This window comes from Rhincodon typus, chromosome 7 (assembly GCF_021869965.1).
Source record: "Rhincodon typus isolate 14 chromosome 7, sRhiTyp1.1, whole genome shotgun sequence".
NCBI lineage: Eukaryota > Metazoa > Chordata > Chondrichthyes > Orectolobiformes > Rhincodontidae > Rhincodon > Rhincodon typus.
Genome location: NC_063338.1, coordinates 19319591 through 19334645, shown reverse-complemented (window position 1 = coordinate 19334645; position 15055 = coordinate 19319591). Strand labels below are relative to the sequence as shown.

Genomic DNA, 15055 nt, shown 5'->3' with positions numbered 1-15055 from the left:
GATGGGGATGGGGTTGGGGTTGGGGTTGGGGAGTGGAAACACTCCTCTGGAATGTTTCCTGGGCTTGGTCACGTGGTGCAGACTCGTAATGTTCTAAGGAATTGCACTTTAAGATTTTTTAAGGGTTAACTGGGACAACAGAGCTAGGTTATTCCATTGGGGAGGCTAGATTGGGTGGGAGGAATGTATTCGCCGTGATGTAGGAGACACCAGCCTCTCCCCGCTCCCCACCCCACCCCCCCACTCCCCCCGCCCGGCTCTGACCTCCCTCACCCCTCCGCCCGGCTCCGGCCCCCTCCTCCGTCTTTGCCTCAGTATCACCTGCATGCTTAAGCACCTTTAAAACTTCACTTTCTGAGCATGCTTATAGTCACCTTCCCTGATCTTTCTCCTGCTTACTTCTGTCGTTTGGAACTTATCATTCATTTTACGTAAATAAATAAGTTATGAAATTGAAGGGTGAGTAATTGTATCTATATGCAAGGTCATTATAGGATTCAATTATCTTTTTTAAGTGATGTTCCACGTATAACCATACTGGTTATACAGTAGTTAATTAAAACCAATTAACTGTGCACTCATCAAATGGAACTTGAGTGCACAGTGATATCAGGCAACATGAAAGAGTTAGAGGCCAGCTTTCTTGCAACCTGTATGAAGCAATCTTACCATGTCTGTTTTATGTCTCCTGTTTCAGCTCCCAGGTCGAAAGTATGCAGAAGGTTTCAATGCTGATGTTGGAGATAAGTGGATCTGGTTAAAGTAACTGTGTGGCTTGTGGAATACCAATTAAACAGATTTGAAAGGAAGTGAAAGTGAGAGAACTCTGATGCATGGTAAAATAGCAAGCTCAGCATGGCAAACCTGATTGGATTTACCCAGGGCCTGTGCAGAATTTTGAGTACCTTATTAATTGACTGTAGATATCAAATAAAACCTGACATTGAAATTACTGTGTCCTTATTGATTTGAATGAAATGTGGTAGCGTGGGCAAACATTCCCAACGTGGGGTGGTTGTTACACCAGTTCTTTAATGTGTTTAAGTGAATTGTGTCAGTATTATTCTAGAATCTGGTGGTGGTCTGGTAATGACTGACACCCTGCAGTCTTCCTTTTCTCCTAGAGAGTGATACTGTCCTTTACAACCCTGTCCTTGGTGGGTGTTCATGCACTTGCGTTATTTAGCACAGTTCAGTGTCTGAAAAAAATGTCCCCCCCGCCCCCCCAATATCCTCTGTCTTCAAGCTTTCTGCCTCCTTTACTATCACCTATTTTAACTTCTGGTTCAGCAAATCTGCCGTGTTTTTTGTTACCTCCAGACTGACTTCAATCATGTGTCTAAGAATGCGGAGTCTAGGTTTTTAATCTCCTCCCAGAGATAATGCTCAGACTTCGGAAAGGGTGCAGGAGAGGACGACAGGATTGAATGCTGCTATAAAGCATCTCCTTACATCCCTATGATAGGCTCTAAGAGCTAGGAACTACTCTTTTGAGAAGCAGAATCTTGAGAATGATTGCAAGACGTGAATATGGTGTGAACATGGCCATCTTTCTTGTTTTGGTCAGTTATTCAATGTGTGAAGTGTGTGTATCGTACATACAGAAATATGTTTTGCTCAGAGGGTAGGTCCTAATGGTGGATAGCCATGATGGTAACATGGGTGAAAGGTGACCATGGGGCACTGTTCTGTTGATTGGCTGTGTTGGTTCTAGGCATAACTTTCTCTCATCTGTCTCCCAATTTTCTTTTCCAGAGCCCACGTCAAACCTCTGAATCAGCCTGATTTATCATTGCAAAGTAATGCTTTTAAAATGTCAAGATCTTGAGGCAAGTTAGTTTGCAAAGATTCCAAATGAAAACAAAACACAGGAAATACTGAGCAGGTCTGGCATCATCTGCGGACAGAGAAACAGTCACTGTTACACATTGAGCTGAAAGGTCCTTAAGCTGAAGCACTGAATCTGTTTCTGTCTCTGACGTTGCCAGACCTGAGTATGCCCAGCATTTTTGGTTTGTAGCTGCTGACCATATGAACCATGATGTTTGGATTTTGTATTCATGAAATGTTTAGGGATTTTCTTTTGTTTTCAAAGAAAGAGAAGCCAAAGGTTGGATTTTGAGGTAATAGTTTGCAAGGAGACAGTGAGGTTGAGTTGTTTTTGAGGAGGTGCTGAACATAGCAGTTGCAAATGCTATTAATGTCCTTTCGGGAAGAAAACCATCCTTACCTGGTCTGGCTTACATGTGACTCCAGACCCACAGCCATGTGGTTGACTCTGAACTGCCCTCTGGGCAATAAATGCTGCCTGGTCAGCAGCACCCTCATTCTGTTAATGAATTTTTTGAAAAAATGGGCAGCACGGTGGCTCAGGCATTAGCACTGGTGCCTCACAGCACCAGGGACCTGGGTTCAATTCCATCCTCGGCGCAAGTGTGCAAACTGCATGGACATTCTCCCCGTACCTGCACGGGTTTCCTCCCACAGTCTAAGAATGTGCAGGTTGAGTGGATTGCCCATAGTGTCCAGGGACGTGCAGGCTAGGTGGGCTAGCGGTGGGAAATGCAGGATTATAGGAATAGGGTAGGGGGGGTGGATCTAGGTGGGATGCTGTTCAGAGGGTTGGTGTGGACTTGATGGGCTGTATGGCCTGCTTCCAAGCTACAGAGTCTCTGTGATTCTATGAAATGACGAGCTTGTGTGGAATACTTGACAAAAGTTGCAAACTCCACACTATTATTTTAAATTACAGACAGCCTGGGAGCACGAGTGGTGTTGAGCGTTTGTTCATTGACACCACTGTGAATAAAAGACATGGACGTATAGGCAGCATTTTCCCCTTTGTGCTGTCACCGAAGCAGGTCTTCACTGGCTCTCAATTCTGGTGTTACCGATGACATTTGTCATCATAAAACCCATCCTAATGAGGACAGACCCTGTCTGAGCTAGCGCATATTTTTTGTAATAAAGTGAATTTATTCCTCTTTCAACAATTAATAGCCTTCTCAGAATTAACATGCAGCTTGAGTTATTTGAGTACAAATAATACAAGAAAAGAACAAGCTTGTCTTCTTTATTTCTATTCAGGCAGCATTGTATTGTCGAGAGGGTTCTCCAAAGGGCTGCCTCTTATTTTTGATGTGAGCTTTTGCAGCTGCATGCTCCAGAAGCCTTGATAAGTAGCAGAGCCCTCCCCCAGGGTCTGCTGTAACTTGCTGAGGGACCTGACTACCTCCATCCCTGCTGGGAAACTCCTCATTACAGGTTGCACCAAGGATTACTTTTTATAACTTTCTCAGGACAGGCCCAGTGAGCAGGTCACTGGAAAACTATTAACGACGGAAGGCACTGAGCGTAATGGCCAATAAATGTGACAGGTGGCATGCCTCTTTGGCCCTGCAGAGCTGTTGTCAGGCCACGGCCCTTGGTGAGTATCATCAGGAAGATCACAGCTCAGTTATTACTTTAAGGCATGCTGTAAGTTTGACTTCAAGTTGGTATCACTTTTTACAAGCTCTCCTTGCCAGAACCACAACAGCAATCTTAACGCTTGCACATTACCCACTGAAATTGGGAGTGACAGCATTCAGAGTGCCTTGTTCTGGGAACATTATTCTGAAAGTATAGTATCGCAGTGTTGTGTTTTCACTATGTTGGAGAAAACACCTCTATAATGAACAGGCAGTTGCGTAAATGGCTTACCAATAAATCCTGGCTCGGAATCAGGGCCACAGTGTGACTTGCTACTGGAGCCAAGTTAAAGAAGTGTTGGTTTAAATATCAAGCAAAGTGAATTAATGTGTTTCTCGCAAATTGATGCAGTTTCTAGCATCCGTCAACTATGTAATATTTTTGCACTAAACACCTTGGATTATTTTCAGGAAAGCTTCCCTCAGTTTATTAATGTCACAGCTTTTTTGCTGGTGACCCATCATTAAAATCTCACCTTTTAGACTTGCTGCACAAGCTATTTAATGCAGACGCCAACTATGCCTTCGCACAGGGTTGGATTGAATAGAGCTGGTTTAAGTGTTCGAACAGCACATCCCTTCCAATCCAGCACCCTCGCATAACACGAGGAGTTTTACATAAACCCCGGATGACGTTATTTGAAATATACCATTGCCTTTTAGATCCACAGTATCATTCTTTAAGTTTTCAAAGAATCGCTGAGACGTCTATAAAAGCCACCTGTAGGTGGTGCAGAAAGCAGGCATTTGCAACGAGAAAGTCATAGTATGTGATGGAAAGCAGCAATCAATCTCAAAGGTGGCCCTGCAGGAACTGTGTGTTCAGAAATGTTCTTCAGATTTTAGATTTTTTTTTAATCTATAAATAGCTAATGTACAAAATGGTCAAACCCAACAGTCCTGGATTCTTTCAAATTTCCAACAATTAAATATTGGGAAGGCTGAAACCTTCAGTCCCCACTCCAAAGAATGTTTCCAAGACTCTGGCAACAGTGTTGAGATTAAACCAGACTGTTTGCGCTCCTATTTGACCCCAAACCCATATTCGCGCCTTCACTAACAACTCCCTACTTTGCTCCTGCCCCAGCTCATCTGCTCCTGAATCCATCCCTCATCATGTTAGCATTAATTCCAGACTCGACTATTCCAACATACCCCTGACTGCTCTCCCCATATTCTGCTTTCTGTGCAGTTGGGGTCATTCCGGACTCTTCTGCTGTCTTTCAACTGGCACCAAGTTTTTCACCTCCTGCCCTGAGCGCACTCGCCTACATTGGCTCTTGGTCAAGCAGCACCTCTATTTTAAAATTCTGCTCCTTGTTTCAAATGCTTTGCTGCCTTCAAGCCCCTTCCTATCTGTAATATAGCACTGCCAACTCCAAGATGGTGGTGGAGTAGGACTCCTGAGCCGGAGTTCGCTCGCTCCATACATTTCCTTTTTTATTTAACCTCTCTCCTTTTGCATTTTTTTTTTTGTTTTTTACCTCTTGGCTTCGGGCGATGTCCGGGGTGAAAGACACCGCGGACTCTGGGCCTCGAGGTGAGGCCCAGTGCAGTCTGGGTGAGAAGGACTGTCGTTCTGAACTCTTACTTCTCTATTTTTACAACCTGTTGTTGGACTTTTCCTTATTTTTCTATTGTTTTTATTTCCCTAAGAATTTGTACTTGACCATCTGTACCTAGGTACCTGACATTGCTTCATAAGTGGCAACTTGTAAGCTTTTCAGTGTGCTTGTGAGCACATGTGGTAATGAAGCTAATTCTAATTCTAAAATTGTCCAACCTCAAAACCACTCTGAGTTCTCTGCATTTATCTATGGCTGCCTTGACAAGCCCCGATTTCAATCACTTCGGAATTGGAGGCTGTGCCTTCAGTTACCTCAGCCCTAACCCCTGTAATTTCCACGCTAAACTTAGCCATCTCTCTGTTTCTTTCCCTTCTTTAAGATGGTGCTTAAAGCTGACCTGTTTAATCAAGCTTCTAGATATCTATTATCCCTTTAGCTCGGTGTCATATTTTATATTGCTCTTCTGAAGCTGCTTGGGTAATTTGATATATTCAAGGTGATTCACAAATGCAAGTCTTTGATGACGGTAAGGTGCTGCACTGTATGTGCTTCACTTTCCCCTTCCATAGTGTGTTCCTTTTAGAGCTGAAGGTCACACATAACAGGCGGCAGAGTGAGTGGAGGAAGGTAAGCTGGGTGTTTGGTAAATTGGAGCATCTATGGGTCCCAGAGGTGTGAGTGGAGACAGTTTACTCTGTTGCAAGTAAAACAATCCACAATGCACGGCACATTTAACTTATTCCCCAGCTGCAGCTTCTATGTTTAAAACAAAACACTTGTGAAAATATATGGATGGGTGGAGAGTTTAGCTCTACGCAATGTGCTGTTGTGTGCTATGTGGACAAGGACTGTTGCCAAGTGAACCATGTGGAATGCAGAAACTGAACTGCACCAACCATATAAATACTGGGGCTACAGTCGCAGGGCAGAGGTTAGAAATTCTGAAACAATGACTCATCCTCAACTCCCAAAAGCCTGTCCACCATCTACAAGGCACAAATCAGGAGTGTGATGGAATACTCCCCACTTGCCTGGATGGGTGCAAGTCCAACAACACTCCAGAATCGTGACAGTATCCAGGACAAAGCAGCCTGCTTGATTTACACCCCATCCACACTCTTCAACATTCACACGCTCAGATTCAGATGGCAATAGTGGGTACCATCTACAAGATGCACTTGCCAAGTCTTCTGTCCAAACCCATGCCCTCTACCAGCCCTCTAAGGGCAGCAGATAGTTCCACCTGCAAGTACCTTTCCAAACCACACATCATCCTGGTTTGCAAACATATCACTGTTCCTTTACTGTCAATGGGTCAAAATCCTGGCACTCTCTTCCTAACAGCTCTGTGGATGTATGTAAACCCCTTAGACTACTGTGGTTCAAGAAGGTGTCTCACCAACATCTTCAGGTCAGCTAGGGTCAGACAATAAACGGAGGCAGGAATATTCATAGCCCATGCAGGTGTAAAAATAATAAAAGCAAGCAAGAAGGGCCAACATGAGCAGAGGAGGTGGAGACAACAGAGCAAATAACTTTGATTGGAGGGACCGAGATCATTGAGTTCCTCACATTTAATACTAATTCTGAGTGTTCTGTTGATGGGCTTTTCTTGTGTTTAGTGTGAAAGATTTTACTGTATGTGAGTCCACACACACTACAAACCAGTCTGCCTTTATGTATTTGATATCTACATAACTGCAGCGAGCACAGGGTTTGGATAGAAACTGTTATCACCGTATCTTATTGAATACATCATCTGCCATCAAATAACTCTCTCTGACTTCAGAGGCAGTAGGATAAATGCGGACTGAGCTCGGGTTTCAGAAACTTTTTTAGCATTTAGTTAAGATAAGCAGTAAATGGAATGCAGCTAATTCTGCCCAGGATATCCAAACTAACAATCTTAACTCTTACAGTAAAATATGACAATAGCTTTGGTAGGGATTTGCTGCTAAAGCTGTTGACTGTATGTCTCAGTTCAGTCTCGGCTTTAATTCAAAAGCATAATGTTGCAGTTGCTGAACTAAAAAGAAAGGATGCTGGAGGAACTCAGCTGGTCAGAGAGCAACTAGTGCAGAGAGAAACAGAGTTAACCTTCCAAGTCCACGTTCCCACTTCAGAACATGCCATTCATCTTTGTATTTGTTTTTGGAGTCATGTGTAGGATTCTCATATCTATTCATTACTTGACAACGCTTATTGCAACTCAGGTAAAATCCTTTAGTTGTAAAGATGTAAGAATATGCTGTGTGCTATAAGTGCCCACCTCTGATATTTCCAGCACTACCCATGACAGAGTAAGCTGTGCTGTTAATCAGGGCTCAGTTGAAACTGCTCTTGTACCTCTGGACCACAAGGTTTTACATTCAAATCCCACAGCAAGGGAAACAAGGAAATGAAGGTTGATGCAGAACTGAGAGTGTGAATCTTGTTGTAGCTTCTATCTTTCAGATGAGATGTTGAACTGAGTCCTCTATCTGCCTGCTCAGTGGATGTACCTGATCCCATGGCACTGCTTTGAAGATGAATGGGAGAGTTCTCCTTCCTGGGTGTCTTGGGCCAATGTTTATCTCTGAACGAACATCACAAAGTCAGATTATCCGATCGTTACATTCTTTATGACAAACCTCCATCTGTTGAATGGCAGGCTTTCAACAGCCATGTGAGACTGGTGCTTGCTGACTAGATTCAAGGCAGGCTGGAGTCCCTGCACAGTGAGTCACTACTGCTGGCCTCAGCGTGAATTCCTTATGTACTTTACTCAGCTAGACAAGTGGAGAGCACAGTTCCTACAACACAAGAAGCTCTACACCATCCTGGGTAAATCAGCCTTCTTTCGGTGATGTTTTTCTTTGCCTGCACTGACACCAATTGGGGGCAGTTCCCACTTAGTGTAGGCTTTTTGTTCCCGTTGTAGTTTTTAGACTAAAATTTTTACAGCTAGCAGATAGGACACACGTCATCTCATCAATGTGAATTAGTAAGAGCCAACGCCTCTTAGATTTGGCCCTCCAATTGAGATGGTGTTATTGTAGAGCTGCCCCATTAAATTTTGAGCTATCTGTTGACTTTATTAAATGGGATTGTGAAGATGAAAAGCACTCTGTGAGGTCCTGAGGTCATGGGAGGTGCTATAGGAATGTAATTTCTCCCTTCAGAGCCCTGAAAAGCTCACTCATTCAAATCACAAAACAAATTGAGTCACTGGAAGTGGGAAGCAAGCGTCTCGCAGCAGGGCTCCTTTTAAACAAGATTTTGAAACTCTGGTCCCCTGCTGACTGCATTGTGTTGTGTGAAGTGATAATTATATATTAAAAGAAAAGCAAATACTCATCTTCCCTGTGCATCTCTGGGGTGATTCACTCACAGTGGGCAAGGAGATTATTACTCCCGATAATGGCCAAAAAAATATAATCCATTCAGCAGTTTGTGAACACTTGATTTTCTTTTCCTCTCGCACGTTATCAAATACAACATCTACCGGAATTATACTGCAGATGTTTTATGCATTGACGTGAATGATACAGACACCTCTCTCTGTAAAAATCAAATCTACTCCTGTGCCCAAAGCAACACCACCAGGTAACATAGCACTCAGTTCAACATGCTCTAACACAGATTGACATAGGAAATATGGAGATGAGAAAATAGGCCACTCCGTCCCCCAAGCCTGCTCTACTATTGAGCCGAATTGTATCTGATTTTTCACCTCAATGCCATTTTCCAGCATGATCCCTATATTCCTTCAAATCTTTAATAGCACACAATCTATCCATTTCTCCTGCATTATATCAATACTTCAGCCCCCACAGCTCTGTGGAGTACAGAATTTCAAAGATTTGTTACCATCTGAGTGAAGAAATTTCTACTAATCTCAGCCCTAAATGGTCTATTTCTCGATCTGAGATTGCGTTCCCTGGTTCTAGGCAGACATCCCTTTCCCTCAGTCAGGGCAAACATTCTTCGTGCATCTGTTCAGCCCTGCAAAAAAGCACTGATCCAGTCTCCTCAAATTTCACCAAAGATCCTCACACAGCACCTTCCAAACTCACAACAACTTCCATCTAGAAAACAAGGGCAATAGAAACATGGGAACACCACCACCTCCAAGTTCCCCTCCCAGCCACTTACCATCCTGACTTGGAAATATATTGCCGTTCCTTCACTGCTGCTGGGTCAATATTCTGGAATTCCCTCCCTAATGGCATTGTGGGTCAACCCACAGCAGGTGGACTGCAGTGGTTCAAGAAGGCAGCTCACCACCACCTTCTCAAGGGCAACTAGGGATAGGCAATAAATACTGGCCCAGCTAGCAATGTCCACATTCCACAGATGAATAAACAAAATCTCCCCTTGGAATAATCCCACCATCTCAGGGATCCGTTTTATCAATATTCACTGCATTCTTTCCTTGGCAAGTATGTTTGTACTTACACAGTGGCTTGGTGGTTAGCACTGCTGCCTCACAGTGCCAGGAAACTGGGTTCAATTCCAGCCATGGGTGACTGTGTGGAGTTTGTACATTCTCTCGTGTGTCTGCGTGGGTTTCCTGCAGGTGCTTCTCCCAAAGTCCAAAGATGTACAGGTTAGGTGGATTAGCCATGGGAAATGCAAGCTTACAGGGATAAAGTGGGGGGAGGGGCATAGTCTGGGTGGAATGCTCTTCAGAGCGCCAGTATGGACTTGATGGGCCAAATGGCCTGCTTCCACACTGTAGGGATTTTATGATTCTAAAGGAACCAAGACTGCACACAATACTCCAGCTTTGGCCTCACCAAAGCTCTGTCCAACTGCAGCCAATATTTATTGTTACTGTAGTCAAATACTCTTGCAATAAAAACCAACATGTCATTTGTGTTCAGAATCATATGCTGCATCTGTGTGAGGGCTTTCAGTGAATTAAGAACATGGATGCCCAAATCTCTTCTGTAACCAATACTTCACAAACTCTCACCATTTGAGAAATTCTGTGAATTTCTTTTTCTCCTACCAAAGTGGATAACTTAACCTTTTTTTGTGTTATGTTCCAATTACCATACTCTTGCCACTCGCTCAGCCTGTCCAAATTCCCTTGAAGTCTCTTTGCATCCTCCTCACAACTCCCCAGTTTTGTGTCATCAGCAAAGTCGTAAATATTACATGTAGTTCTTTGCATTCAAGTTGCTGATATCAATGAGAACAACCTGTGTTGAAACATAGATTCTTGCAGTGTCCCATTGGTCATACCTTGTGACCTCAAAATAATCCATTTATTCCCACTCTCTGTTTTCTGTCAGTTAGCCAATTTTTAATTCATGGTCAATATAATACCCTCAAATCCATCTGTCCTTATTTTGCTTGCTAACCTCTTGTGTAAGACCTTGTCAAAAGAAACCTTAAAAATCCAAATGCACCATATCCACTATTCCCCTTATCTATTCTGCTAATTACGTTCTCAACCAAGGGATAATAGGTTTGTAAAACATGATTTCTCCTTTATAAATCCATATTGACTTCTCAATGTTAGCATTAGTTTCTCAACGTACAATTATCACATCCTTTATATTATGAAAGAAAGACATTTCGTTGAAGCTTTTTTGGTTTGCACTCACCAGGACACTTTGCAAGAATACCCATGTAAAGGAAGAACAATGTGTATACGGTATGAGAGGAGAATGCTGATTGGCAGACAAGTGCACCGATTGGTAAAGGTATTACCATGGACAATTCACCAGTTAATGATGAATGACAGTTAACTGTCATACTTTACATGCAATGAGATTGGCCTTGCCAGCAATCTTGTAAATAAGGCTTGACTTATTTATTCACTGTACAAGCTTGATGCTGAAATGGGGGCACACAAAGGCATCGTGTGGAATAATGACCACCTTGATTAGCTCATTTATCATTCTAAGTAACATAAACTGATGACCAGGCTTAAGGTAGACACTCTTAGTCCTCAAAACTGCCCAGCGTACCTCAGATTACTCTGGAAGGTTAAAGTATCTCTTGAACAACAGTGGAGCTAGCTGTTTCACATTGCTATTATGCAGAAGCAACGGGAATGCTACTCACCATCAACAGGATTGCTGTATCAAGTCAAAAGCACAGTTTGCCTATGATACAAATTGGTAATTGGGTGCATGAATGTCAGTGCTGGCACGATGCTGGGTATCTGGGCAATACCTTCCAGAGGCTGGGAGATAGTATCAAACAGCATGTCCTTTGACTGTTCACAGCAAGGTACTAGCTGTACCCATCCAGCCTGCGTTTTCAAAACTCTCAACACAGTGTTCAACATTAGATACGATCCTGTGATTGGATAATACTTCCTACATAATACTGAAAGTGCAAATTATTAAAGTGACAACAAATTTAAGATTGTTAGATGAGTTTTGAATGTGGCATATTTGCGTGTACTGGAAGCTACATATGTGAATACACAATGCCTTATTGTTTGCAGGCAGAAAGAACGTGTAAACATATCATGTCTATTTCAACTTAACAAAACAACCATTCACTGGTTTATTTTATAGGGCAAAGCCTTGATCAATCAAGAGTCAACATGCCTGATTTAAAATTTAAACAAATCTTGCAGTTAGCTGTCAGTTATCTTGATGGGTACATCACCATGGCAGTGCCTTTACCAATTAGACCACTTGCTGACCAATCAGCGTTCGCCTCTGAATTCTCCATTGTTGGAGATGGTCATTGCCTGAAATTGTGTAGCGTGAACGTTATTTGCAACTTAAAAGTCTAAGTGTGAATGTTGTCCAGGTCTTGCTGCGTTTGCAAGAACCCGGTTCAGTATTGAGGAGCTGTGACTGGTGCTGAACGTTTTACAGGCATCAGCGAACATCTCCACTTCTGCCCTTAGGTTGGAGGGAAGGTCATTAACAAGGCAGCTTAAGATGATTCTACCTAGGCCACTACCCTGAGTACCTACTGCACAGATATCCTGTGATTGAGATGATTGACCTCCAACAACCACAACCATGTTTTCTCCTGGGCATAACTTTAACCAACAAAGAGTTTTCACCCTGATTTTCATTGACCCCAATTTTGATAAAACTCCTTACACTCAGCTAAATGCTGTTTTTATGTCAACGACAATCACTCTCACTTTTATCTCTGCAGTTTAATTTTTGTAATCCATGTTTTGGCCAATGCTGTAATGTTGTCTGAAAGTGGTTAGGCAGTATCCAAACTGTGTGTGAGTGAGCTGGTCACTGTTGACTGCGTGCTGTTAGATAGAACTGTCGACGATTCAGAGTGATAGATGCTGCCTTAAATAAAGGACAATAAAGCAGACACAGGCTGATGCATCATTCCAACAGAATTCCCTAATATTTCCTCTGGAAGACATTACAATCCTGCTGAGGAATGTTAACCACCCGATGTGCAAAGTCAGCAAAACAGGAGCCCAAAGTAGAATGTTGCTCATAAAAACCAAAACTGTTTGCAGTGTCTGTCCAAGGCACTAATACATGTTAAAATAAATTCCTGTTTATCATCGTGTCCCAGTTTGGTCGTAGGGCAGAGGATATGAAACACGGCGGCTAATAGCAGTTAAATTAATTGCTTAATGAATGGAAGATTGTTACAGTACTGAAGTTATGGAGAGGAAAATATCAAAGCTGCTGCTTAACCCGAAAGCTATTATTGTAACTGCAGGTGGCACTGCCTTCAGAATGTGAGCTGAATTCAGGATCAGGCCTTATTGATCATACTTACAAATCCAATGGCAGTACAAGTCTGGGGAGAAGTGGGTGAAAATAACAGTTGGATTAGTGAGGTCGAGTTAATCCTACAAGTAGGGTAAATTTTACGTTGAGCATTTTTTTAAAAAATGTGCCTTTAAAGGGTTTCAGTTGCATTTTGTCGTTGCCATTTTAGTCAGCACTGTTAGATGCGGTTTGGAATGCATTCAACATATTTATTTTAAAAAGTAGCATTTCCTGATCACAAAATAAGGAAGGACAAGGGAGATCTTTTGACTCATTATCAATTGTCCATCTAGTGATATCACAATTCCATTCCCACTCCAATTGCTTCTTAAGGCAATCCTGGAAGTTCATTCTACACAGTGTTCCCTCCTTATGTATTTACTGATTCAAGTTCAATAAGAACCTTTGTTACTTTGAACCTATGTGCCCCCATTTTGCAGTTTAATTTAATGTAATATTCCAAGCTTAATTTTCTCTTAAAGTTGTCTTTCCAGGCTGAAAAGTTCAACTTCTTCATTATTTCCCCATAACTTAGACCACTGCCTTTCGAATTAGTACTCAAGGTGTAGTCATTACAGCACTAACTTCATTGAGAAGAATGTATGGACCAGACCAAACCCCCTTCAAATATATCAAGGAGACAGCCAAGCTTTTTCTTATTTAAAGGCAAGGTGCTGTGTTCCAGATGTAACCCAATTGGTTATACTACTCGGCTTTCAGCAAAACACACTTCATTCTTAGTCTACAGTTAAAATACAAACAGAAGAAAGAATTGGTCTAACTTTAACTCTACTGGAAATATTAACAAAGTAATAAATTCTTTAACTATTAAACAGCAACTGTTCCACTAAAGTAACATCCCATAAACACACCCTTGGCGAAGGCAAATTCAGCAAAATAGATTGTCTCACTTGCAATGTTTCTCCACTCCAGGAGGAAAGAACATCAAAAGAAAATTCTGGCAGAGATAGAGAGAGAAAACTCAAGCATTTTGTTGCAGCAGGGCAAAATGTATGGCAGCTTCAAAATCCTAACAACTATCAAAAGATGAACTAAAACCTTGGTTCTGTGGGACCCTGACTCCACCCTTTCATGAAGTATCTACTGTTCCAACTTTTAAAAACCCAAGGTCTCACAAGCTGTTTACTTTATTGGCTTTGTTTACCTTCCCTGAGGATGATTCTCTGGTTCAGAGAATAGACAACTCATCACTTCTTTCCTTAAAAAAAAGGGAAAATATCCCTCTAAAAGCCATCATATCATCATAAGACATAGTTAAAAAGTTGTGAATTATGTTTCAGAAAAAGCTCTGTTGGTAGCATTTCTGCCTCATAGTCATCAGATTGTAGGTTCAAACTCTCTTCCAGAAGGTGAGCATGAACTTTCAGGCTGAAAATCTACTGCAGTGCTGAGGGGTGCTACAATGATAAGATGTTAAACCAAAGCTAAACAAATGTTCGTAAAATTTTTGCCTATCTTCCTCACTTTTGTTACACTATGCATCTGGTTATAATTCCCAGTATACAGTATACTTTATTAACTGCTTTCTCAATCTGTTTTGCTCCAATGGACATGGATTGTTTTAGTACCTGAGCAGTTGCGAACGGTGTGGAATGTTGTGCAATCATTGGTGAACATCCTCACTTCTGACATTATGAAGGAAGGAAGGTCATTGATGAAGTAGCTGAAGATGTTTAGGCCGAGGACACTACCCCTCCACACACCACCCATCCCCCACCCCCCAAGAGATGGCGGCATGGTGGCTCAGTGGTTGACATTGCTGCCTCACAGCGCCAGGGACCTGAGTTCAATTCCACCCTCAGGCGACTGTCTATGTGGAGTTTGCACATTCTCCCCGTGTCTGCGTGGGTTTCCACCGGGTGCTCTGGTTTCCTCCCACAGTCCAAAGATGTGCAGGGTGGCTGGATTGGCTGTGGTAAATTGCCCATAGTGTCCAGGGGTGTGTAGATTGAGTGAGTTATCAGGAAATGGGGTCTGGGTGGGATGCTCCAAGGATCGGTGTGGACTAATTGGGCTGAAGAGCCTGTTTCCACACTGTAGGGATTCTATGAGATGTCCTGGAGCTGAGAATAGGGGCCTTCAAATGGCTCAATGACTTTCCTTATTGTTGAGAATGACGCTGACCAGTGGAGAGTTTTGCCCTGAGTATGTAAACTCCAGTTTTGCTGGAGCATCTTGATGGTACACTCAGTCAGATGCTGCCTTGATGTCAAACTCAGTCACTTCACTGTCAGAGATTGCAGAGATTGGGAGCAATTGGGCTACGGAGCGATTTCAAAACATAGAT

The 15055-nt window shown here is 42.5% G+C and overlaps 1 protein-coding gene across 1 annotated transcript in view; it reads left to right on the top strand.

Moving 5' to 3' along the window:
• Window positions 1-949, top strand: part of ndufa10 (NADH:ubiquinone oxidoreductase subunit A10) — a 51463-nt gene extending 50514 nt beyond the window's left edge. The window contains exon 10 of the mRNA XM_048598721.1: window positions 698-949. Within this exon, the coding sequence (XP_048454678.1) occupies window positions 698-766 (69 nt within the window). The 3' untranslated portion in view covers window positions 767-949. The remainder of the gene's footprint in view (window positions 1-697) is intronic.
• Window positions 950-15055: the final 14106 nt, after the last annotated feature.